The following is a 27,988-nucleotide window of genomic DNA, read 5'->3' on the forward strand; positions in this document are numbered from 1 at the left end:
TTTTTTGGAAATCTCAACCCTTATGTAAAGGTTTTAAATTTCCTTTAAAGATCTACATGTATTGTTCTCAAGGATTCCTTCCCTTCAAACGCAATAAGTTCTAGGTCTTCTTTTGTTTCTTTGGAACCGTTAAAATGAGCAATATTTAAATGCCATTGTCTTTTGACGCTGTTGTTGTGAAAGGTATAAAAGATTATTTTCCCTTTTTGTTTGTTTGCAAGAAAAAGGGGTTGGGGTTCTATGAATTGACCAAACAACCTTCCAAACATGTGCAACAGTGTTGCCAGTTGCAGGCAAGGCATGCCACAGAAAAAAGTATTGCGCATTTCAATTCTTTTTTCCTCAAAACTTTCAAATTGTTTATTGTTTTTTTCATCTGCTTATTATTTCACATAACATTTCAAAGGTGTAATATGATTTGACATAATTCTCATGGCTCTCTTGCTGTGTTCCAATTTGATTTTGTTTATTTGAATTGATTTCAAATCAAAATCAAATTAACATCCAGACAAAAATTGTATTAATTTTTAAACAAAAAAATTTTATTTAATTCTTTTTTTATTGAAATGGATTTTAACCTCTTGCAGTGTTTGATAATTTCGTTTCAAATATTTATTTTAATACATTTTGAAAAAAAGTTGAACATTTTTACTAAATTATTTTCTGTGAGCGTTGATTGATTTGAGGTAAAAAATGGAAAATGATTCAATTTTCTCCTTCAAAAAATAAAAAAAATCATTTCGAAAAATGTTAAATTTTCTTGATACATATGTTACTCTATTTTAAAAACAATGAAAATTAAAAATTCTATTCATAATATTTAGGAAAATTTTTCCTAAAATGCCATTAATTCCTGTGAATGTTTTCTACACTCTCTCTGCCCTTTCTCTATTTTTAATGATTTACTTTGCCTTAGAAAACATCGATACTTAAAGAGAGAAAACCTCACTCTCTCAATGGCAATAATTTAACCGTTAAAAAGCCTCTTCTCTTCAAATGTTTCTGATAGATGAATTCTCTGAGAGAAGAATTTCGCTCTCTTTATTATTATTATCACTTAGAAGAATTGATACGAATTCGTATTGTTTTCCCTCATCTCTTGGTTTCACTCACACTCTCTCCTTTTCTCTCATTTGCTGAACACAGTGGCTCCCAGTAATTCAGTAACGACTTTAATAATCTAATATTTTTGTTTTGAAAAATTACATTGCCAACAGTTTTTGGATGTGTGAATGATATTTATGTTTGGTTTAATTATAAAAATATGATTTATTACAGGCGCATGTACAACCACACACACACAAACACAACCACAATTCGCTTACAAACTAACTGCAATAATTTATTATTTTTGTTGTTGTTGTCTTTTTAGTCAAACATTATGATTTAATGCATTTTATATTACCAACAACACGTTATAGATTTTTTTATTAAAGACTTGCAGCCACTTGTTTTTTTTTTTTTGCTTCTTTAATTTTTTGAAAGCGCAACCAGCAAAGACATTAACTGTTATGATGATGACAAATCACTTGATTAAAGGTTAATTTGTTAAAACTATAATTTATATTTTTGGTGTGTTTATTTATTTACAAAATCGCTAGCTTCCTACCACGAAGATAGTAAAAGCCACATGGTCATTACTCAACTTTGATTTGCAGAAATATCCCAAAAGCTTGCCGTTTTCTGTCACATTTGATATAAGGTTCCGCAGTGGGTATTTATTATTTTTTATAATACCCAGCGACTTGGGCCATCATAAATTTTCATAAATCTTGGACAAAAGCCCCCGGGCTAGTAGCTACGGGCACATGTCAAATCACAACACTATAAAATTGTATTTTATATTGCATTAGTTTGTTTTTTATAATTTTATTGTAGATATTGAGTGGCGGTCGTCTCTGGTATTTGTCTTGTTGACAAGAACATTTTATAAAATACAGACAAAAAAAATTCAACTACTGGTATTGCGGTGTTTACACCTTACAGTTTTTTTTTATTTTCTTCTTCCCTCAAAAAGCAAACAGCCATAATTTTGCTGGCAGCTTGGTGATTTCGCACCTTTTTTCTTTGCGGCCATAATAATGTCAATAATTACCCCCCATCCCTCCTTCTCTTCTCTCCGTCCCCTTGGCATAATAAAAATTAACCACATTTGATTTTGCTCTTATGATTTGTTTCAAATTTCATTTGCCACTGCCATATATGATTCAATCAATTAACCTTAATATTCTCACGTGATTACCGCCAGGTTCCAGATAAGATTTGATATTTGAAATTTGTTTCAAAATCAAAGAATGCGAACTGCTACTAGAATTCTTTTATGTTTTTTTTTTTTGTTTCGTTCCACAAAACAAGAACACCCCTTTGGAGAAGTAGCTAAAGATTTTGTCGCCTAACTGGCGCCTCTGCAGTTCTTTATTCTATATTCTTTCCCAATAGCCGGCTATTATCTTTGCTGTTTATCTTTCTCTGTGTACAGTAAAAGATATTTGATTACACAAAACGAAAATAAAAAACAAATCTAAGAAATCTAAAAGAGATTACCTTGATTGTTTGGTTAACTAGAGCAAAACACACACACTCGCACACCATCCCAAAAATGTTATCTTCCAAACCCCCAAAAAATATTCAAAAAAAGTGAAAATGTTTTTGGTAACACATTTTTTTGTTAAGTGTAAAGTTTCAAACTGCAGGGTATGATCATCATCATCATGATTACATGTTTATGGCCCTGGTGGTTTATGGTCACCTAGAGCAGCATAGCGTTCGTCATCTCTCTCCCCTCACAAACAAACCTCAGCCGTTTAGGCCTATGTTAACAATAACAACAAAACTAATATCAAAATCATAAAGATAACAAGTGGTGCGCCTTAAAATATCTAGCTGGCAAAGGGTACGTGTACTGGCGATGATAATGATCATCATCATGATGGTGTTGTTGGTTGGTGCTAGCCAACATTTGGAGCTGCAATGTTGCTCCAGACACAACAAAAACGCCACAATTCCAAAACCTAATAATTGTAATAATTTCTTGTTGTAATATTTATTTAAAGCATTGCGTTATGGATTGTTGTTGCTGTTGTTGTATGTCGAGTCGGGCCAAAACATGTGTTATACGTTATTGTGAGTGGCATTTTATTTGCTTTGCTTCATTATCTTTACAACACTTGAAGCAATTGCTGCTACCTATCTACCACCTTCACTACAAATTTTTATTTTTACAGACGACAGCGACACTAGACAGTAGACAACAAAATAACCAAACACGGGTATTAGTTAAACATTAGCTACCATAAAATTGTGTGTTCATATTTTTTGAAAAAAAAAAATGATAATTTTTGAGTAACCAAACAAACAAAAACTCAAACTGGGTAACCTCCCATGAATTGTTGCTGCAAAGTGTCAATATTTATTAACAACAGAGATTTCGGGTAGTTATAGTTATTTGTAGAAGATCTCTTGCCACAGAATATATGACTACTTTCACTGTCACCAGCCAGCATTGATAATCATGAAAAAACCCAAAATTCAACTAAAATGAATGAAATACTTGCTTAAATATTTATAAAGGGATTTTTCGATAAAAAAAAAAAACGAAAACTACTCGTGTACCTTAAACATCCGGTAGTAGGGCAACGCTTATAATAAATAACAAAATAGACAAATCAACAATGTTAAGCAGAAGATAAGATAAGAGATTATAGTTTTCCCCAAAAAAAAAAAAATAAATAAATAAATAAAGGAGAGAAAAAACGCCATTTAAGTTTGGCAACATGTTGCTGGAAAATTTGTTTCTAAATATTTCTGAGAAAAGAAATACATATATTTTTAAAAATTGGAACAGTTAATGAGCTTCATTTCAACTCAATATTATAAAAGGTGTATTTTAAAATAATAAAAAAATGTATAGCAACATTTTCACTTTGACATGTTGCCTCTATGTTTTAAAGCTTTCTTAATTTTTTAAAAACAAATACGAATATTTCTTTCGCAAACAAGAAAATTTTTAGTATGACAACATGTTGACTTAATTTTTCAAAGTTTTCTTATGAAAAACAAAAATAATTTTTTTTATTCAAAATAAACAAATATTTAGTTATATTCTTGTATAGCAACATGTTGCCGGTTCAACTATTTTGCAATTTATTTTGTAACATGTTGCCTTTATATTTCAAAGCATTTCTAATTATTAAAAAAAAAAAAAAACAAATAAAAAATTATCAAAAAAAAAAAAACAAATGCAACGCAAAATGTTTATCAACATTTTCTTCCAAAGCAATATATTGCCAAATCAAATATTTTGCAATTTCTTTGGTAACATGTTGCCTTTATTTTAATATTTTACAACAACATCTTGCCAATTTAAGTATTTTCCAGTTTCTTTACGATATTTCCATTCCGTTTATTTAATTTTATAAATAAAGTTCAAATTTAATTCATTAAATTTTTATAAATTTGTAACGTTAAATGTTTATCAACATTTTCCCCTCCGGGCAACATGTTTCCAGTTTGAGTATTTTTAAGCTCATGAAAATATTTAAATATACTAACATTCAAAAAAATGTCTTAAAAATATTCAGCAACATTTTCTTTTGCAACATGTTGCCCATTCCCTTATTTGTCATACCTCCCCTATTTTGTTCATTTTTTTAACTTTTCGGGATTTTCTTTTTTTTCTCCATTTTCAAACCAAACAAATTTCTAATCATCCAACAATTTCAAGTGATTTTTTTTCGCTCGCTCTCTCTCGCTATGCTCTTCCATTCCATGTGTAATTTATTTATAGAGCAAAGCAATAACATTGCCGACAAGATTTTTGTGGCACAAACGTCTCATGCTGTGAATTTACTTGTTAAAATGATTTATGTATTTTTAAAAACCTCAAAAGGAGCAAAAGAAAATACCAACAACGACAACAACAACAACGAGAAATGAAATACTTAAGTTAATCGTGGTGTTGTTGCCGTTGTATATATGGGGGGAAACATGAAACTGATTTGGCAGAAATAAAAAAAAATAAATGAAAATAATAAAGAATTCAGGAAAAAAAAATAATGATTAAAAGAATTAATTAAAGTTTTATTCAATGTTGGTTGAATGGAATTCAGAGAAAAAAATATATAAAATTCAATAAATGGGAATTTTCACAAAAAAAAAAAAAAAAAAAAAAAAAAAAAAAACTATAAAAATAGGAAGAAATTTCCATTTTTTTGTTTTGGCAAAAAATTAAATTCAAAATTAAATTTTCAGAAAATTACACTTTTCACCTTAGGTCCATTATTTCTTAAAAAAAAAAAAAAACATAAAAAAATAACATTTTTATGTCCTTCACGATTTAAAAAAATAATAAAAAATATCTCATATTTTTATTTTCTTTCCTTTGGAATTTGAACTTATTTTCAAACGTTTCCTGCCCTTCATACGTCATTATTTCTTATTTCTAAATTCATTTCCCTGTGGGCCCCTATGGGGAATCCATTTTCTTTTCCAATGTCTAATTTAATTCCAATAACGTTTTTTTCTTCTCTGTTTCTTATACTCCAAGTAATGTTAGAAAGAGAAGGCAATATATGTACGTCTTTGGCCCCTAGAATTTGCATTTATGTTGTTCGTTACCATATTATTATAATTGTTATGGTTAAAGGGGTTATTTTGTGTTGTTTTTTTCGTTTTTAACTCCTAACCTATAATCAAATATGGTTTACTCACAATGGCTAACTGGCTGGCTGGTTGGCTGCCCGCCTGGTTGCCATTCGTTCTCCTTTTGGACTGCAATTTGGTAAAACAAGAAACGAACCAAAACAAAGACTCTCTTTTCCAGCGGTCGTCTGGCCACATAAGTGCTTTCAGTTTTCTTGCTTTCCAGGGAGAATGAAGCAGGCAATGATTGATGTTGTTGCCTCATCTTCTTTAATAATTTTTTTTTCAATTTTTTCAAAATCGTATTCAGTTCAATATACAAAAATCTATTGCTGCTTACATTGTTATTGTGTGTGAGAGAGAGAGGGAGGGAGGGAGAACAGGCAAAAAATAAATAATAACAATAATCACAATAAACGTGTATAACTTTTGGTTTTGTCTATATGCTATAGTTTGTAATATTGGCGGTTTTTACTTTTGTATTTTTTGTTTTTGTTGTTGTTGTGGAGCTTTGGCATTGCACAGTGCCTTGCTTGGGGGTTTTGTTGTGTTTTGCCCAACAGATATAAACAATAATATTAGTGGAATACACCTTTAATGATTTATGGCCATCATTAGTCTCACACATATGTTTTTGCAGTTGTGGATTCTTTCACTGGTGCTGCTGGTCTGGTGATGGTGTTGTAGCTGGCATTGTGGTCTTGTTGTTATTATTGTTATTGTTATTTTGGCGAAAACACTACAAAATACTACTTTGTTGTCTGTGATTCTTGTGGTGGCTTTGTTTGGGCTCTGCGGCGTTTTGGGTGTTCTTTTTTTCCCCGTTTTGTTTTTGTAGTTCAACTATTACTACTACAACTACTACTAGGTGGCATTTTATCTATTTATTGCCTTGGTGATTTTTATCTAAGTGTGTGGCTTTACTATTGTCGCCGTCGTCGTCGTCATCACATTTTCGGTGGGTCTATCTTTTTGCATGTCACAAACTGCTCGACATAGTCACAGCCGGGAACATCATTTGTTTTGTTATATTTCTACACATATACGGGGGGTTTATTGTTGGTTTTATGACAGCAAGTGTATTAGGCATTGAGGAGACGACATCATCACTCTGTCACTGAGTCAGTCCGGCTGTCTGTCAGTCACTCACTCATTTCAGGGGAAATATGTTAAAATGCCATTCTGTTTCAAAAAAACAACCAGGAGACATTGAGTCGCATGCTTATCTCTAGACACAGGGATTTCGCCTGAATTTTTTTGTTATTATGGCCTTAGCATATCGCCACAATTAATCCTTGGGAACACATACACACAAACACTCAAAGAAATAGGGTCTTGTTTTTGGTTTGTTTACACTAAAGGAATTAGTCATGGTGTTTTTGGGAACAGGTAGTTTGGTTTCTGGATCACCAGTAACCTCAACCTCATCATCATCATCTAGTTTTGGTATTTATTTTTTTTCTCTGTAAATCCTTGAAATCCAAGTTTAGTGTTATTTCCTTGTAAAACAATTGTTGTGGGTGGTCCCTAAAAACTAAAAATAGTAAGCAATCTGTAGTTTTTTCTAATTTTCGTTCAATTCTAATTTTCGTTTTTTTTTTCTTCTCCTTACAGATCAGATCACAAAAACCCTACTACACAGCAGATCCCGAAGTAGATTCACTGGTAAGTAAACAATATATGCAATATATAATTTGTTATTTTTTTTATAAATTCAATACACCTTGACCCAAAAACAATTTTTGAAAAATGTGAGTGTGTGTTAGGCGAAAATTGTACAAATCACAGCCATTTTTATTTCAAACAATTTAATTCAATTAAATTTAATATAAAAAAATTAAACTAAATTTGTCACACACAGGCAGAAAAAAACGGCACAAGTGATGGAAGAAATATTGGGGATTGAGAATGAGAATACAGTGGGGTCTGGATTTTTGGGAATTTGTTGGAGAAAAAAAAATAAATTAATAAAAATAAATTAATAAATATAAAAATTATTACACTAATGATAAAAAAATAATTAAAATAATAATACTAATAATAAAAATAATAACAATAATTATACTAATAATAATAAAAATAAAAAATAAATAAAAAATATAAATATAACAATATAATTATATTAAAAATTATATTTAATTTTTGTGTTATAATATAGAAAAAAAAAAAAAATCCAAAGATATTAAAAAGTAATAATTTTAGATTAAAAAAAATCATTTAAAAACATATTTAACAATTGCGGGAAAATTAAATTTTAGTTTCTGCTTGGCCGCCACCTGGTCAAAATTTTTCAATTGATATCCAAATAAAAGCAATTTATATTCAAAATTCTTCAAACATTTACTCAAAGAAATTTTTCTATTCATTTTGTTCTCTTATCAAACAAAAACAAATTAATTTAGAAAAAAATATTTTTCCCAATAATTCCCCTTAATAGCTTTAAAAAAATAATTTTCGATTAAAACGTCATATTTTTTTTCAAAATCAAGTCCCCACTGTATATGTGGTATATATGGGGGGTGCATCATCATCATTCACAACAACAACAAAAACCCGCCAGCATATATTCTACATTTTTATATACAGTATTCTATGTGACAAGAAAGAAAAACCAGCTTTGAGAGAAAGAGAGAACGACTTCAAAGCTTAACAGCAGCAAGCAACAAGTTCAATGTCATTTAAAAGATTTTGAAATTAAATATGTGTTATTTTTTTCAAATGCTTAAAGCAGCAGCCCACATACAAATGTGTATAAAAATTGCAAAAAAACAAATAACAATAACAACAACAAACACCACTAAAATGTTAAACAAGAATATAAAAAAGATTTAAATTCATTAAAATGAAATAATATAACAAGATTGTTGCCATTATTAACGTCATCGGTATCATCATTATTATCATTATCATCATCTTAAAAAAAGCAATAACAACAACAATAATATTATCAACAAAATTTTGCTTTCTAAGATGGATGTACGACTTATAAGGGAAGATGTTTTTAGATACATTATTATTAACATGACCAGTTATAGACAGCGTTAGAGGAGAGAGAGAGAGTGAGGCCAGACGAGTAGGAGTAAAATGCAAATTTCTCTTTCTTTAATTAAAATAAAATTATGGTGTTATTTAATTTTTTGCTATTTTTGCTTTAACAACAACATGTTGTTGGTGTTCCTTTTCGAATGGTAAACAAACCATAAAAACAATTTCAAATATCTGTCAAAGAACCCTATAACGTCTTTGGCTCTCTTTGGCTTTACATCATAATTTTTTCTAGAGAGTGAGAGCCATTTATGGCTTATTATTATTAGTTTATGACCAATTTAAAGGCCAAGAACATGCATTAAATTGTAGCAAGTGTATGAACATTAAAACATATTTGCAGTTAGTCCCAAGTAAGAGGTAGTGGTAGTTTAGTTGAAGCCAAACCATGGCAAATCATTGCTTAGTGGTCTAACAAAATCATAGCCATGCCATTACTTCCTTCTATTTCTCTCTCTACGTCTCCCTGCCGCTTGGTTGTCTGGCTGGCTGTGGTATGCGTTGCGCCTGCGCTTTTTTTATAACAAGTACTTTTAACTCATAAATCATTTTGTTGTCGTAAAAACATCATGTGCAGTGCAATGTTGCTGTTGTTGCTGCTGCTGTATGTTACTGTTGTTGGGTAATTTAGTTGTGTTTGGTTGTCCATTTGTCTGTCTATCGGTTTGTCCATATGCCGTTTTTGTTGCTCCTCATTTTTATGATATGTATAAAAATGTTATGATGTTGTTGTCTTCTATACACACTTATTTAAATGCCTCAAACAACAATTTAGTAACACATACTTAATATTTTCGTATGCCTCCTTGTGGGTCTGCTGCCATCTAAGCCGGCGGATTCTTGGCAATAAAACTCGGAAATCTGACAGGAAAAAAGAAGAAAACATCGGTTTTTAAGTGTCATCCCGGGGATTTGTAAACAATTTTTTTAATGACACTCTTAGTTATGGCTGGGTCTTAAGGGAAACAAACCAACAAAACTTTATGACTTTTGAAACCATTTACCATATTTTCATTCCTCAATGATGGCTTGCTTCATTTGTACATTATTTGTATGGAAGAAATGTAGTTGTCATTTGTTGTTTCATTTTTTTATTTTTTAAACATAAAAATGTCCTGAGGTTTATTATTTGAGGTTTGGTGCTAAATAGGCTCATAAAACTGTCTAATAATTTTTTGAACATTTTTCCCCCCATAAAAAAATGCTTAAAAGATTTTTGTAATATGTTAATTATAAAGGCAACAGGTTTTTTACAGGAGTGTAAAAAAAAGCAAAATAAACACATTGAGGGTCAAGGTTATTGTAAAATTTTAAAGTGAAGTTTGTTTGCAATTTGATTGGAATTTTGTGAATTAATTGTGTGTGTTTTTTTTTCTCTTACAGATGGTGCAAGCAATACAAGTACTTCGGTTTCACCTTTTAGAATTAGAAAAAGTAAGTATTGAACAAATGATTTAAAATTATTTGAAAAATATATATTTATTAAGAAAAATGCCTTAAATATTAAAAAAAACAAGCAATTTTCCTTTCAAAACTAATGCCTTAATGCAAAGGAAATTTAAATATAAAATAAAAAAAATATTTTAATTTTTAATAATTTTTTTTTAAAAAAAATATGATATTTATTCAGTTGAATATTATTCTATACAGGCTTCCCTTTGTGAGGACAAAATAGCGTGAACATCCAATGAGTTAAATATCTTCCAAAAGTATTCCATTTCTTTCCCATCTTTGCCCATAAAAATCCTCCTATAAAAATGCAGTAATTCGTCTATAGTTTGAGCGCCACCTACATGTCATTTATGTACAGACATTTATTCAATAACTTTTTCAATCACTGTTTTTTCAAATTTCTTTCCCACTAAAAACCCCCCATAAATGTCTTGCAATTCATTTACGGTTTTGGGCGCCACCTACATGTCATCCATTGCACATTTAATACCTTCTTGAATTGCTGTTTCTTTATTCATATTAAAAATAAATTTGGGACCCAAGATACCCCATTTATCTGAAAAGCCTTTTTCCCAACTTCTTAAGGTATTTTCAGAAAGAAATATTTTTTTTTGCTTGGGCGCCACCTATGTTTCCATTTTTTCCCTTACAATTTCTTTTTAGCATTCAATTTTATATTTTAATTTTTAGTTCTGGGATCCAATCAACTCATTTTTTATAAAGCATATGCCCATTTCTAGATCTTCTTAGGATCTTCTCTGAAAAAATTAATTTTTGTGCTTGGGCGCCACCTACGTTTCATTTGTTTTCAATTCCCAACCTTCATTTGCAGCCAACTTAATATTTTTGTTTTTAATCCCTCACCTGTCACTTGGTTTTGTAATTACCTTTAGATTTATTTTTGGGAATTTTCTCAGCCGTTTATTTTATGTTTCCTTAATTAATTAGTTTTAAAATTACTTTTTTTGCCCCAACTTTGACACATCCTCCCCCATTTTAATGGCCACTTTAGCACCTTGACCACCAAGTTTTTTATTTTATATTATTTAAAAACATCTCTAAATTTATTTCGAAAAGGAAACACCACATAAAAAAGCAATTAACTATACAAATTAACCAAGTTTTAGTGTAGTGAAAAATCGTTACGCTTAATAAACCTAGCTTAGACTTTCTCAAAAGGAAAACAATTCACCACCAAAAAAAAAAAAATTAATTAAACCAAATGAAACCAAGCATAAAGGAACTTGGAACCAAGTTCTTGTTTTTGGTATTTTTTTTTTTCTATTTAAAACAATGGTGGAATTTTATTTTAGGGGGTTTAGTTAAGCTTGGCTTAATGTTTAAGAAATAAAAAAAAAATTTCCTTAATTTACCTAAATAAGTAATTATGTAAATTTTTTTCAAGTTTGGTAACCGGTTACCAAATTTGAAACAATATTAATTTTTTTTTTTGGATTCCAATTTGAAACACTTCATCTTTATAAGGTCAACAACAAATTAAATATTTTTGTTGTTTTGGAGAAAAAATACATTCCATATTAGATTTAATCTGAGTTGAGATTTACATTGTTGCCTCCGGTGCACAAACAACCGAGACACAATGTGGAGCACCACCATACCATACCATTTTTAGTTATTGTCTAGAGACCAAATGGTGCCTACTACTGGCTGTCTATTGCAAACAAAAACAACACCACCAAGCGTATAATGTAAATAAGCAGAGGGGTTCTTGGGGATCCAGAGTCAATGCATTTAATTTAATTTGCTTTTAAAAAGACAAAAAATAAAAACAACAACAACTATTCATTCATTCATTATGGGGAACGGATGCTTTAAGTATGAGAATAAAATTGAAACAGAAACAGAAAAAAAACACAGCTAAACAAATTTGCATTAAGGCTTGTTGGAAAATTGCTTGAATGTGTGTAAATTTGATTTTTATCAGCCAAAAGGAAATCGCTGAAAAAAAATGAAACAAGAGAGAGAAACAGCTGCAAAAACATCAAGAAGAAGAAGATAAATTTATATTTATGTTTTCTTCTATGTGGCAAAGTAACAGGAAGAAGCGGTGCAGTGAAAGCTTCTGAGAAATTGGAAATGGATAGGATTAGAGAATCTGAAATTGGTTTCAAACTTTCTTTCCAGTAAAATTTTTGTTAACAATTCCAAAAAATCGAGTTTTGTTTCAAAGCTTTTAAGCTTTACAAGAAAGCTCTTTGGAAAAATTCTAAAGATTTTCACTTTGAAATCTTCGTAATTGAATTTTTTCTAATTAGGACTTTAAAGCTTTGTTTTGTGTTCTCTGAGCTTTCGTTTTATTATTATTTTTTTTTTTTTTGAGAAACTGGATTCTTTTCTAAGCTTTCGAGTCCTAATTAACTTTCAACTGTGTTGAGGAATTATGGCATAGGATTTAAAAGTTAAGTTCCTCATTTTCTGATAGCCTAGATTTTAATCAAACCTTTCGAGGTTCTATTTAACAAAGTTTTGAGAAGATAGCTTCAAATTAAAATTCTGTTAATCTTAGATTAAAAAATGGGTTCCAGAGATATACAAGCTTTATTTAATTTTAAAAACCTCAAATCTTTTTATAATTTGTTCCAGAGGTATACAAGCTTTGTTTAATTTTAAAAGCTTCAATTTAAAATCTGTTAATCTTGGATTAAAAATGGGTTTCAGAGGTATAAAAGCTTTATTTAATTTTAAAAACTTCAAAGCTTTTTATAATGGTTTCCAGAGGAATACAAGCTTTGTTTAATCTTAAAAGCTTTTTTTATATTTTTCTCTTTCCTTTTGCCCATATCTTTCAATTATCACCATGTCTGTGGCTCGAACTAAGCGATTACCTTCGGGAAATCTTTACGTGGCGTTTTATTAATTTCTCAATTAGTTGTTGGGGTTTTCTTCTTGTTGTTGTTGTCTGCTGGTGTTTGGGAATCCTTATGTGTTGTTGCTGCTGTTGTTGTGAAATATTTCGTGTAATTTATGTCATAATTCTGCTTTATGTTTTATTAACTTATCACACAAACATGGCCAACATAATTTTGTGCCTGCAAATAGTTGACATGCCACCCAAATACAAAAACAGCAAGAACAACATCCAAACAGAAGACGACAACTACAACGGACACACAATGACGATCATCGCGATGATGATGATGGCAATTAAAGGAATTTCACTTCGGTTGTTGTTGCTGTTGCTTTATCTGCTCTTTACAGTAAAGGAAAGAAAACATACATAAATTTCACGTATTCATATAGAATTGTTTTGTCTGTCTGTTTGTCTGATTGAGTGAGTGACTGACTGACGGACTAGCTTGCTGGCTGGCTGGCTGTCTGATGCATGTATTTCTTATGATGTGGCAAAGAGATTGTGTAAAGGAGACTTCTTGCTTCAGCATTCGCAGCATCATGGCCGCTGATGCCATGCCATGGCTTGACAATGTCGATGATGAGTCAAACATTCAGTTATGCCCAGTTTTAGTTGTTTTTGGTCGTGTAGCTGCCGCCTGCAATTGCAAACACCAGCACCACCACCTCCTCCTCCGCCTTGACTCATTCCAAGAGCAGCGGACACACACATGGGTATAGTTATGCTTTTGACTGGACAATACACCAGTTTTGAAGTCAGCATTTTGCTCGCTTAACATGTCAAATTCAACACTTGACAAATTAATCAAAATTATCATTAACAATGCATCAGCCACAACCAGCAGCAGCATGACAACAACAGACTGCCAAACAGGCCAGCTTGCAGTTTGGAGAGTGAGTGAGTGAGTCCCAGTGATGATCATTAGCATTGTAATGAGCATAAGAGACTCAAGTCTTGTGGCTGGACTACCACGACTCCTTGGGGCTGGTATTTATTGTATGTACGTATGTATAAAGATGACAATTCCAGATGACTTCTGGCTCCTAACTCCTGCTCCTTTCATTGGACAATGGACAATGTTCCATCTTCACACACAATAACAGCCATAAACTGAACATAACAATTTATAAAATGCATAACTATACAATAGCAAGAACAACAACAAAACAGAGGAAATGTTGGTCCATTCTACATGTAGGGAATACGAAAGGTCCCAACATCTGCAGGCCAGGACCACAACAAATCATAAAATTAATAATTAGCAAAATAAGGCTATAAAATTCATGTTCTCTGCTTGGGCAATTTATCATGGCATTGTTGTGGAGGCTCCAAAGTCCAAGGAAAAACTTTCTTTTTTTTTTCTCCACTCTCCACATGTTTACTTTTTTTTTGGAAGGGGGGTTAGCTATTTTTGTCTGACCAAAAAATTGGAAACCAGTATTTTCACCATCCAAAAAATAACAGTTAAAACCAAAAGTTCCTTTCCTTAGCTATTGTTGTTGTTATTCTTTCGTTGACAATAACATTGACCGCAAACCTGGGCTAGGTATGAGGGGGTGAGTTGGGTGGACTGTGGAGTCTCTTTTCCTGGGAGTAAAGGACGTATTGCAGCTACAAATAGCTCTTAACTTACTCGACTTCGAATGGGATGATGATGATGATGACGACAACTGGTCAGCTGGATGTAGCCTGAATAACATTGGAAAAAAAAAACGGCTGTGCGCAAGCGCAAACCAGCCACAATGAATGCCATCCAACTTGGCCACAAAACCAGTTTAACAAGTTCACACAAGACACTCACTCACTGCTCAGTCAGTCAGTCACCCATACATTTGAGATCTCTTACCAAAAATAAAAAAAAAAAAACGAACAAAATATTGTATTTTTACCAGTGACACAAAAATTTTTGAGCACGATAACAAAAACGAAACAATAACAATACAAAAGCTGCAGTATCAGGCTAAAACGCATTACAAAAACAACAGCAACAACAGCAAATGGAAATACAACAAAGAAGAGTAAAAAAAGGCATTTGCATATCAAACGGATGTCTGCTGCTCCTTTAAATTCACCAAAAAAAAAAAAAAGAACAGAGAAGCGAAACTCATCAACAACCAGACATGATATCATTTTAAAAGCTTAAACATTTTAGCTGATCTCCCCCTGCCGTCTGCAGCCATCCATCCCTTGGCTTGTATATTCTTGAAATTGCTTTTACAAGTAAAACCCTTTTACACCCAAGCTCGATACATTATTTCATTATCTCTCAAATGTTATCGGAGAAGAGCCATGCAACGCGCAACGCAACGCATCGCAACTTTATCAAATGCAACTCTGTTCGACTTAAAGTTTAAGCAATGCCTGTTGGCATAGGCTTTTTGCCTTCATTTCGTTTTTATTTTCTTTTGTTATAGAAAATATATTTAGCATACCAAGCAGCGTGGCATGTGTTTTGAAATGGTTGGTTGGATGGCTAGCCATGGCTACCTTTTTCTAAAACCTTCAAAATGAGAGTGAGAGATGATGCCTTTAGGCGTCCAATATGCATATGAGTCTTGCCCAGGCCTATCATCATTATGGTCGCAGTCTTCGTCGTCATCATCCTCCTTCTCCTTTGCCAGTCTGCATATTTATGGCAAATTTTTGCATTCTATTCCAGCCAGCCATTGTCAAATAAAATAAAAAAATAACAAACCGGCCGGCTTTTTGGTCATCTATCCTTAACATGTGTGTGAGGCTCTACATGTATAGGTTAGGCCGAGGGGGGACAATGCGCCATTTTTTGTGACGCCAAATGAAAGCAAGAACGCAATATATACGCAAATTCCAATTTGCATAGCTATCAGAAGCTTGATGAGGTTTTTAAGGCAGGCAGATCCTGGAAGGTATAGGAAAAAACAAAAAAAAAAATCAAATATTTTTGGCGTTTAAATAAAAATTAAATTTTGCAAAATTACAATATTTTCAATGCTAAAAATATATTTTTATAAATATTTATTTATTTATTATTTTTCTTTTTTTAATCAATGATATAACAATTAAAAAAATTAATCAAATTGTTTATTAAATTAATTATATTTCATTTTCATTTTTTTTATATTGTTATTATTTAAAATATTTGAAATATTGAAAAATATGTTTTTCATATTTTAATAAAAATTTAAAAATTTAATAAAAATTTAAAAATTAAAATTATTTAAAACAATTGAAAATATTGTGGAAAATGTTAAAACATTTTTTTAATTTATTGAAAATATTGCAAAAAAAATATATTTTTGAAAACTCTTTCAATTTATGATAAATATTTCAATTCTATAACAATTATATTTAATATTTATGTTTTTATATAAAACTCTTTTTTTATATAACACAAAATCAACATACATTTATAAAAGGATTTAAAAATTATTTAAAAATATTGACAATATATCTGAAAATTTTTTAATTTTTTTAACATTGAAAATATTTTTATAAATAAAAATTTAAGGCATTTTTCTAAATAAATATATTTTATATAATAAAAAAATTAGCTTTTAAGCTCCTATATAAAACATTAATTACTCGTGTAATTTAAGTGTTTTCAAATATAAAAATTGAAATCAAAAAAATCTGAAAAAAACACGAATAATTTTTGTTACAAATTTATATATATTTTTATATTAATTAAAAAAACAACAATTTTTATATTTTCATAATTTTGGAAATTTTCCCCTAGTTAATTCATATATGTTAAAGCAATAAAATCAACTTTGCACCATTATGAACCCTAGCCGAAAAAAACCAACTCCAAACCAAAATAAAATTTAAAAAAAAGAAAAAAGTTTTTGCAAATTCAGAAAACTAATTCCCGTTCTTTTATTTTTCTTTTTTCTCTTTCTTCTCTCTCTATATTCCAACACGCGCGCACTCAACTCTGCTGTTGCTGCGATCAAATAACCGAATAAATCCAAAAAACAACCAAAATCAAATTCAATTCAATACCCTTCGTAAACGTACAACAAAATGAAAATCGAACGCACGCACGCACGAACGCACACACCAACCTACCAAAAAAATATAGGTACATGAATTATGCGATAATTTCTGTCATCGATATATCTCATGTCTAAAGGGTAAAATGCCAATAGATTTAGTAATTGACGAACGGGACACCACCAAACCACCAGAATTGGGTTCAGCTAATGGTGAAGGAAGAAGTAATGCCGATTCAACATCACACACCGATGGAGCTAGTACACCAGACGTTGTGAGTACCCCCTTCGCGGGAGCACATGGTCCTATATTGGCGAGCTACAATGCGGTGGTGCACCCATGTTCGTAGTACGATAACGACCTTCTTGCAAAAACGAAGCGGGTGCTCACAATGCCCTGGGATTAAAATAAATTAATAATTAAAACAAAAAAAGAAAAAAAAAGAAATTTCAAAAAATTAAAAAAAAATACAAATTGTGTAAATTACCAAAAATTTTAAATAAAAACAAACTACAAAATCCAAAAAATCCTTAAACGCATAACAAACCACGTTTTCAAGAAATTATCCAAATCATGACTACTAAGCCAAATTATGAAACAACAAAAAAATACAAAATATGAAAAAGATTGCAACACGTATAGCCCCCCCTCACTCTCAAAAATTCCAAACAAAAGCCAAGGAAGCTGCTACCACCCAAAGCTGTACACTCGAGCAAAAAGTGCGTAATAGTTTTTTTTTGTTTAGAAAAAAATGAAAGAAAAATCCATGCATTAAAAAACTGGGAATATTTCTTTAGCATGAATCGCAAAAAAAAAGAAACACAAAAGTGCAAAGTTTTATGATTTATTGCAGTTTTTTTAAATAAAAAACTATACGTGCTGCAATTTTTTCTTACTTACTCTCAATGCTAATAGTCATATATTTGTGTTTTTTCTTATAAACAAAAATGTGGTAAACTAAAAAAAAAACAAAAATATTTTTTCCGCAAGAAATTGAAGGCAATAATAAAAAAAATCTTAAGCCATTTTAAAAATTAAAAAAAAAAAAAATATTTTTGTTTTTAAATATTTTATAATACAAAACAAATTGTAATATACAACAATCATAATTTTTTGAAAAGAAAAAAAAAACAAACATTTGTAAAAAGTACCGCAACTACTACAAAAAGAAAACTTAAAAATAACTTTAATGAAAAAAAAACCAGAACAAAAGAAAACAAACTTCGTTTTTGCAAGAGGCCCATATAGCTCGCCAATATAGTATATATGTATATCTTTTTTTAAAAAACAAAACAACTAACCTAAAAAAATACTAAAAACCATATATATTACCCACAATATTATTATCAATTTTTTATTATATTTTTTACTAATTTTACTAACCCCATATTCTTTTAGAAAAAAAAAAAAAAAAAAATTTACCACTCCCCCCTTTCCAAATCCCCAACTCTTTAAGACTTTACGAAAAATACATGATTTTCAATTTTAATTTTCTTTTTTCAAAAATTTCCACAAGGATCACCAACAACAATTTAAACCCCTGGAACAAACCTATGCCAGTTATCGCATTAAAAACGAGGCTGACTATTAGAGTTCCATATTGTAGAAACCAAAATTATGATTTCTTTAAATTTTTTCAAACTCAAAAGTAAAGCAAGTAACAATGAACCGAGATATACGTAAAAAAAATACCTAAAAGTATACGATTTTTTCTAAAAAAAAAAAAAACACAAAACTCAACTCAACATAAACGTCCCTATTTTTCAAACTTGCCAAACTTGGAATATATTTCCTGATTTTTAGGTTTCCATTTTTGTAGGTTTTTTTCGTTTTGTTTTCATTTCCATTCTTTTACAAAACTAACTAACAACCAACACAAAAAAAAACTTAAGTTCAAATAAAAAGTATACGAATATTCTTAAAAAAAAACTAAAAAGAAACAAAACATAATTTATTATAAATATAACACGGTGTAATATATAAACTTAAAGAAACAAAGTAATTATTAATAACTTTAACGTTTAACATTTACAAAATGCCAGCAAATCTAAACATAACTTTTCTCTTAAATAGGATTTTTCAAAGAGAATCCCTCAGTTCTAACCCAAATTCTCCCCTCCCCAAATTCTTTCCCAAAAAAACTTTTTCTCAACAAGCAACGATATACGTAATGAAAAGCTCCCAGGTTTTTGGTAATGAGTATTTTTCTCTTACCAAGCTTTGGAGTTACCTTAATTAATATACAAACTAAACTTAAAGTAATTTAATTTTTTTGAAAAATTAAAAACCAAAAACCCTTCCTAGACCCCTTACCCCATTTCCCCAATTTTTAAACTTACTAAAGTACTTAAAATACAAACTTAAAATGGTTACTAAAAACAAACAACAAAACTTTAAGCTCTTTTTATTAAAAACAAGAAAATAGTGGATAGGACTTAACTCCAGGTTTATCAGGAGCGGGGGTGCCAAGGTAAAAAGGTAAACCTCTCCTGCAATGAAACTTTTAGCAAATAGGTTTAACACTCTCTATCTCTCTTAAACACACACACACAAAAACACCCTCTTACAAAATTTGAAAAGCTATATGGGCAATGATCATCATAATGCAAAATCTTAACGAAAAAAAGTAATAATTTTTTTCCTAAAACTAAGTTGCTAATTACAAAAAAAAAATGCAATAGTTGTTGTACTTTATGTTTAATAGCAGATAAAAACAAAATCCCCCCAGAGAAAAAATTATACATAACGAGCAAGAAAAAAAAATAATTTTAAAATTATTCTAAAACAAAAAACTTTATACACAAATTATACGATAAAAGCTTTGCTTTGTTTTCTAAAAAAAACTGAAAGAAACTTTATTATTTTTTTTATTTTCAAAAAAAAAAAATCCTAGAAATTTAGAATATGCTTCAATCTTCCTATACATCTAATAATAATTATTTTTATTTTAATTTTTTTTACATATATATATGAAAAAATAATTTGTTTATTGTTGTCTTTATGTTATTTTATATATAATTCATATATATGAAACTGAGAAAATAATTGAAAAAAAAAATCTACAAAAAAAAATCGATACTTGATATACGTAATTTTTATTAGGTGATATTTTATACAAAAAACCAATTTTTTTATTTTGCTTTTTTTATAATTTCTAAGTTTATTTTTTAATTTAGTTTTTAGCAAAATTGTAATAAATGCAAAACAGAAAAATGCAATCAAAATTAAAAAATATTTTTTCTTTATTTTGTTTTCCCATGAAAAAAATATTTTCCCCCCACCTTTCCCGAAATGATAGGACAAGATGGATTATAAGTTTTAAGGGCAAAATTGTGAGAATATTTGGTAGACATGGATATTGTATTTTTGAGATTGGGATGGCTGGAGACTCTAAATAAAAATGTTCTAAAAGAAAACATTATTTCAGCAGTATTTTTTAAAAATTAATGAAATTTAAATTTCCAATATTTTTTAAATTATAAAAAAATGATCCATCCTAATATCCGAATTAAGGGAAATCCCTAAATGTATTAAAAATTGCTAAAATAAAAATAAAATACGTTTCCAACATTTTTTTTTTTTTTTTTTTTGAATTTATAAATAACAAACTTAAAAATCGATCCATCCTAATATAAGAATTAAGTAAAATCCCTACATGTGTTTAAAATTGCTAAAATAAAATAAATTTTCAACATTTTTTGAAATTATAAATAACAAAACAACAAAGCGATCCATCCTAATATTCGCATTAAGAGAAATCCCTGAATGTATTATAAATTTCTAAAAGAAATCTTAAATAAATTTCCAAAATTTTTTGAAATTATAAAAAAACTAAAAATAGATCCACCCTAATATCCAAATGAAGGAAAATTCGTAAACGTATTAAAAAAAGCCTAAAATAAAAATAAACTCACAATTTTGTACCCATACTTACTCTCTCTCCCTTTCATCCCATCCATCATCCCTCCCTTAAATATTTTTTGAAAAAATAAAAATATTAAAAACAAAAACATCTAAATGGTTATACGATATATATAAATATGAGTAATTTATGGACAAAAAAACAACTACATTTTTAAATGTAATAATTTAAAAGAAAAAATAATTTGTATGTATACTAATGATTTATAAAAAAAAAAAAAACAAAAACACTTGAATGAATAAATCATGAAAATAATTAATATAATTAATATAAATTTATTATTAATCTTAAAAATCTGATGAAGAAGAAATGAAAAAAAAAAAACAAAAATAAAAACCAACTAAAACTACAACAGAAAGTTAGCCAATAATTACAAATGAAAGAAAAACGAAAAACAAAACAAAAATATATATAAAAATAATATATTTCAAAAATAAAAACATAAAAAAAGAAAAAAACAAAATGAGTTTGTTTTGAAATGAAAAACGAAGAAAAAAGGCTATAGGATTTACAGGAAATGCAATGAAGAGACCGAAACCCTTAACAGAGAGAGGAAGAAGCAATGGACCCAGAAGGCATCAAACCAAATCGCAACAGCAGGATCAACATCAATTTCAAATAGCAAGGGTCGGAAACATAACAAGATTTGAAAATAAAACACTCTCTGCAAATAATGGAATCCAAGGAGCAAGCAGCATTAACTTGGCAGGAGATTCGATTTTATTCTTCAAATTTAAAACCTAAAAAAATATTCTTAGCAGGTTATATTCATTATGAAATGCCATACCCCTTAGAAGGATTGTCACTGTATCATTTTTTCAATTTTTATAAAACAGGAAAATGAAAAAAATATTTTTTTTTCAAATCTTGCCCATATATAACTTTTCAAAAAACAACAACTATAATCAGAACAGGACAATATTTAATATTAAAAAAATAATAATATATATAAAAAATGCAAAACAAAAACTTAAGAGGGTTGCAGTTTTTTATCTCATCAAAAATCAAATTGCTTGCTTTACTATCAGAAAAAAAATTTATAAATAATACATCGTCATACATTTATATATGTATTTGAAAAAGTATATAATTGTAAATAATTTATTTTTGCTAAAAATTATCTTAAATAAAATAACATATGATGGACTTATAAATGAAAAAAAGGAAATATAAATTCTTTTTATTTCGAATGGAAGAAGACTTTCCTCGAAATGAAAAGCGAACAATTTTTGACAAAGACTACAAACGACAATATCAGGAAATTTTAGGTTTTCTACATCAAAACGAAATGGTTTTTTTAATCGTACTGAAAGAAATATTTTTGAAAATTTCTTGCAGATATTCGATATTTTCTCCGAGGAACCCTTAATGTTGTGACTTTCATTGATATTTATATTATATATACATTTAATTCTACTTGAATTTCTATAAATAACATTCTATTTTTCAGATTTGTAGTAATTCAAAAAAATATTAAAAAATACTTCAATGGATTCAAAAAGAAATTAAGCGAATTGTTTTCACAGAAATTTGTCTGAAAAAAATAATTTTTAGGCAACTATACTATAACTATAGTTTACAAAATTCATAAAAACTTATAAAAAAACATGCATCCTCAACTCAAAGAAAATTCTTTAATAACGCACAAATATGAAAATTCTTAATTTACTCTACTTAGTAAAGAACGTTGTTTTGCATTTCATGAATATTGTTCATAAAATGTATTCAATATTCTCTTTTTATGAATACAGTTGATTTTACACACAATGCAATGATAGTGTATGAGTGAGCTCAAGAAGTTATATTATGCAACCGATCATATTTTTGTTATTTTTTTCTCACCATCTTTCTGTGTTAAATCTAAAGAAAAAACGTTGTTTCCTGCATTTAATGACTAGTTTTCATAGAATATTTCATTGAATCTCAATGATCAAGAAGAGAAAAAACAGAAATGCAGTTGTGAGAGGAAAAGACATGAAGAATCCCGAGCATTCATAATAACTATTACGTATCACAATAGTATTATGAATATTCGGGATTTTCTCTTTCTTCCTTATTTCTTTGTAGAGAAAAAAACCAGAGCTGAGAAAATAATTCACATGCGCTCTTAGAATTTCTCTTTTCCTCTCACAACTGTATTACTGTTTTCTCCCCTTTTTGATCATTAAATTAAAACGAATTGCTTGCAAATAAAGAGTACAAAGAGCATAATACTCTCGGTGATTGAGAAACCGGTGAGAGGTTGCAAGGAGAACAATAAATAAACGAGTACGCACAATAGGAAATTAATTCTGGAATTTACGAACAGATTACATATTCTTAAAAATATATAAAACTTCTGCTTGTATTGAAAATAATAGTGCACAAAAAAAGAATAGTTAGTAAAAATGGATTCTTATACATTTGATAAGATTTTTTGTAAATATGATATGAAAGTTTCTTAGGTTCTTTGCAAGGATAGAACAGGCTCTCTGTTACATGTTTCTCCGAAAACTGTTTAAACTTCATTTCTGTAAACAAAATATCCTCATATCTTACTTTCTTTTTTAGCATGTCCTTATTTTCCCCGTATCAACACAACATCTGCTGTCCTGACTTCCTTGATGTCTTAATTTTTTGTAAGAATTAAGTCATCGCAATATCGTTGTAAATTTTAATTCATATTGATGTTTGGGCTCTCATGGTCTGTTTATATGGGTATCTTTTATCTGCGATCAGATTACATGGAAAATAATATCAATGCCTTTGAAGCTCATGCAAAATATGGCACACTTTTCGGCCTAAATTCCCAACAAAAGGAAAGGCTAACATATGTCCTGCCTCGCATTTCTTTACGAGTAAGGACACACTCCAGATCATGTAAGTTGAGGTAGGGGTTTAAATTACATAAATTGGGCAACATATTTAAGGGAGCAGATTTCTGAACAATTTCGGGAAGATAATTTTTTTTTATTTATTTTTTTAAGTGTAAAAAAGCAATTTTTTCATAATTTCAGAAAAAGTGTTTTTTTAGACCCCCTTTTCAAGTTACGATTTTTTCTTTTATCGAAAATGTAATTTGGTATCCACCAATTGTTGTTTGCCGGAAAAGTGTGACAAAACACTTATGTCTTACAACCATTGAGTCCAGACATTAAAGGTTGGCGTTGCTTTACATGTTTTGCTATAACCGATAAATTGCTTTTAATACTCCCACTTAAAGACGTAGAACCAATCAAGTGGGTGTTTTTGAGATTTCCCAAAGCCTTAAGGAATTTGTAATTTGGTATTTTTTTTTTTCGATTTTAATATTTTCAAATGAACAACAGTTTTAAGGTTTTATTTGCTGTTGTTGTCCGATATTTTTGTTTTCATTCTTTTTTTTTGGGGCTTTGTGGTAAAACAAGCTTGAATTTTTTGGTTAATTTCTCAAAGCGTCGTCTTACTGTCTGCCAAAAAATGTATTGCCTTGCAATGGCTAGGCTGGATGGCTGACTGACTGGCTGGCTGGCTTGAATGGTTTTTGTTGAAATATAAAAAAGAAAACCACAATGATATCCTCTTTTCAAGTGAAAAAGACTACAAGGCATCGGAATCGGAGCATAATGTGTTTTAACCAGTTTCAAAAAAGTCGTTTTTTGGTAACTGATGATATTTTTGTTTTCAGTTTCTTTTTTTTTTTTTTTTTTGGGAAAAGACATAAACTTTGGTGCTGTTCATTATGATGTTGTATGTTCATTACAAAAATGTTGAATGATTGCGATTTAACACATCTCCTGACCATGGCGGGCTGGATGGCAATCATTGACATCATCATCGTGATTATTATGATTTTTCGAGCTGGCCTTTGTGGCGGCCTGCACTGAATTGTGCAAAATTTTGCTTCAATGTTAATGCTTTGCTAAGATCAAGTCTAGATCTTTTTTAACATTATTATCGTCATCATCATCACCATCATCAGTCGTTGATGTGTCTGGCTTGTCTGGCCCGAAAAAACCGCAAAAGAAATCTCCCCGAAAAAATTTCATTATTTGATACTTTTCAAAACAACATCAGAGCAACAGCACCACCACCACGAAAATCATCAACAAAGGGAAACAATTGTATCAACTCCTCCCCACCCCCTACCTGTTTCTCATCTTCTTCCTTCATTCTCATGATGATTTAATGAAATAAAAACCTTCAAAAAATCACTTCAAGTTTAAGGTTAAATTCGGAGAGAAACCTTAAAAGTGTAGCAAACCGAAAGAGAAAAATCATCACATTAAACAACAAGTCCCAAAAAATCACAACAACAATTTGTCTTCAACAACCCAAAAAAAAAAAAAATGAAAAAATAAAACCGAATTTTTAAAAATTAAAACAAACAACAAAAATCAAAAAAAAAAAAACTGAAATATTTTTATTATAAATTTTAGAACCTTTCAAAAACGTGTTGCGTTTTTTTTCATTCTCTGTTTGTGATTTGGGTTTTTGGGTATTATTGTCAATATGGTTTGGTTTTTAACTTGATTTGTTGTTGTTGTTGTTTTTGGTATTTTGACCATACAATTCCAATGAATCTAAAACACATCAAGCAAACGAAACAAACCAAACCAAGCAACCATCCAACCACTCAGCCTGCCAGCCAGATTGAAATAAACATTTGAGACATTTCACGATTTTATTATGTATGAAGTGTCGCGTCTGCAAAAATTTTTGATTTTTTTTTTTTTTTTTGGTTTTCTCCTTCAAATCATTGTTGTTGTTCACCATTGTCCAAAAGCCCAAGATCAACCACAAAAATGTCATCATTTCGTTACGTTTTTAGAGCACTCAACAAAAATTATTGGCTTCTCTCCTTGGAATTCGGGCTTTGGAGGCTAGTCCTCAATTGCCAATAAAAAATATATATTTTTTGTGTGTTTGTTATTTGTCACTGCACTTTTAGTTCTGCTGTTCTTCTCTTGGCTTTGGTTTAACTTTAATTGCAAGTAGAACACTTCGACGACGAAATAATATCAAAAAAAAAAAAAATGAAACGAAATTTTCAGTTTCACTTAAATCTCGTAGAACGGACTTGGAGGAACGCGTTTAAAATCTTAAAATTGTTGGAAGTTTGTCTTGAGCTGGAGCTCATTGTATCTGTGACATAGCTAATCATACACTTTGTGGCGTAGAATGTCATACCTTTAGCAAATTGTTATAAATAAAAAAAATGAAAAATCACAAAGAAAAAACACGAAAAGAGATTTGGCACAGTGGGGGCAGAGGGGAATCATTTTTTTAGATTCTTAATTAAATTTTTTTAAATATAAATTCGGAAAATATAAATAATATGGAAGGAGGAGAACTAATAACTTTTATAAACTTAACAATTAAATTAAAAAAAATCAACTCGGATTTTGCACATTGGTTATAAGACACCCTATAATTAAAATATAATAATTAAACAATAAAATTTTGCACAGTGGTTGGAAAATAAATAAAATATAAAAATAAAATAAATACATTTTAAATAATTAAATTTAATAAAAAAATAAATTTTTACAAAGCCACAAAAAATATTTAAATGGAAAATATTTTTAAAAATTGTGATTTTTCATTCTGGGATTTTTTTTTTAAATTTTTATTTGCAATTTTTAATATTTTTTTTCGTTAAAAAAAAATCCGTTTGGCTTTTAATATTTTTATATTTTAAAAATTGTAATTTTTCTTTCGGATATATTTTTTTTTAATTTTTATTTGCAATTTTTAATAATTTTTTTTCGTTGAAAAAAAATATTTAAGCTCCCCACAAAATATGTTTGGCTTTTAATATTTTTATATTTTTCAAAATAGTGATTTTTCTTTCGGAGATTTTTTTTATATTTTTATTTGCAATTTTTAATAGATTTTTTTTTTTTGTTAAAAAATAAGCCCCCACCGAAATTCGTTTGGCTTTTAATATGCTAAACCCGAACTCCATTGAAGTCATAAAAACCATTTCAAAACCAAAACAACTGAAACCAAATATCAAACAGAAGCCGCCTGCAAAAAAACTACAGAAACATACAGTCGCACACACACACAAAATACCTTGATTTCTAATAAGCTTTTGTTTAGAATTTCCAATGACAAACCAAACCAAAAAAAAAAAAAAAAAAAAATCCAACAACAATGTCGAAAAAATTCTATGGAAATTTATGCCAAAATAACAAAAAAATCAATGGAACCTAACGGCTTTTAAAGCCAAAGCACCACCAAAAAAAATATTTGGCTTTAAATTCTAAACTTTTAAATTTTTTAAATGAAATTGTTGTTGTTCTTATTATATATGGTTCTAAAGAAGAAGCCGAGGCACAAACAAAAAAAGAGGGAATTAAAACACCTTTGTGAGGAGAAGCTTTGGGCCACATAATACCACAACAAAAAGAGCGCTATTTAAAACACCCGCAACCAAACACACATTCCTTGTTCCACACACTCGCGCACACACACACCTTGCCACATAAGTCCTCTAAATCAGCTTAAAAGCTTAAAAAAACCAGGCCCAGAAAATAAAATGTTGTTACACCCTTAGCAGAACATTTTGCTCACCTTTTAAAAGGCATTTAAGTCAGTTCAAGTGATGGAAACCTTAAAACTGTCCCCTAGCTGCAAGGAATATTGGCAAACTGGTGCATGGGAATTTATATTTAATTACCTGCTAGCTAAATACAAAGAAAATAAGCCAATGAGCTTTAAAGCTTAATGGCCAAGAAGCCCTGGCAAAATATCAAAGGCAAGCGGTTTCGGCCTGCCGGCTTGGGGTTTTCGGAAAAAACCAATTGTTGTAATCTACGATTAACCTTCTTGCATTACTTAGGCCTAACCCTTTGATGCTTCTATTACTTCACTTATGGTCAATAACAATTATCCTGGTTTATGCCTTTGCGTGTTCCCCTTCCCGGCCCTTAAATGGAGTAGTATTGACCACTTGTAAATTGTAATTGAATCCATCAAAACGTTTACTAATGGATTTTTTTTTTGTGTTCTCTTGCTCTAATATTTATAGAATTTTTATGGTGGGGTTAAACTAGGACTTTTGATAAAAGGGTTAATTGAATATTCCATTTCAAAAGAAGAGAGTGACCACAAAAACAACA

The 27,988-nt window shown here is 29.7% G+C and overlaps 1 protein-coding gene across 1 annotated transcript in view; it reads left to right on the forward strand.

The window, feature by feature from the left end:
- Positions 1-27,988, forward strand: part of LOC101893144 (homeobox protein homothorax) — a 195,304-nt gene that overhangs the window by 25,915 nt on the left and 141,401 nt on the right. The window contains exons 4-6 of the mRNA XM_005183744.4: positions 7,255-7,305; positions 10,069-10,119; positions 17,070-17,255. Of these exons, the coding sequence (XP_005183801.1) occupies positions 7,255-7,305; positions 10,069-10,119; positions 17,070-17,255 (288 nt within the window). The remainder of the gene's footprint in view (positions 1-7,254; positions 7,306-10,068; positions 10,120-17,069; positions 17,256-27,988) is intronic.

Source organism: Musca domestica, unplaced genomic scaffold (genome assembly GCF_030504385.1).
Source record: "Musca domestica strain aabys unplaced genomic scaffold, Musca_domestica.polishedcontigs.V.1.1 1, whole genome shotgun sequence".
NCBI lineage: Eukaryota > Metazoa > Arthropoda > Insecta > Diptera > Muscidae > Musca > Musca domestica.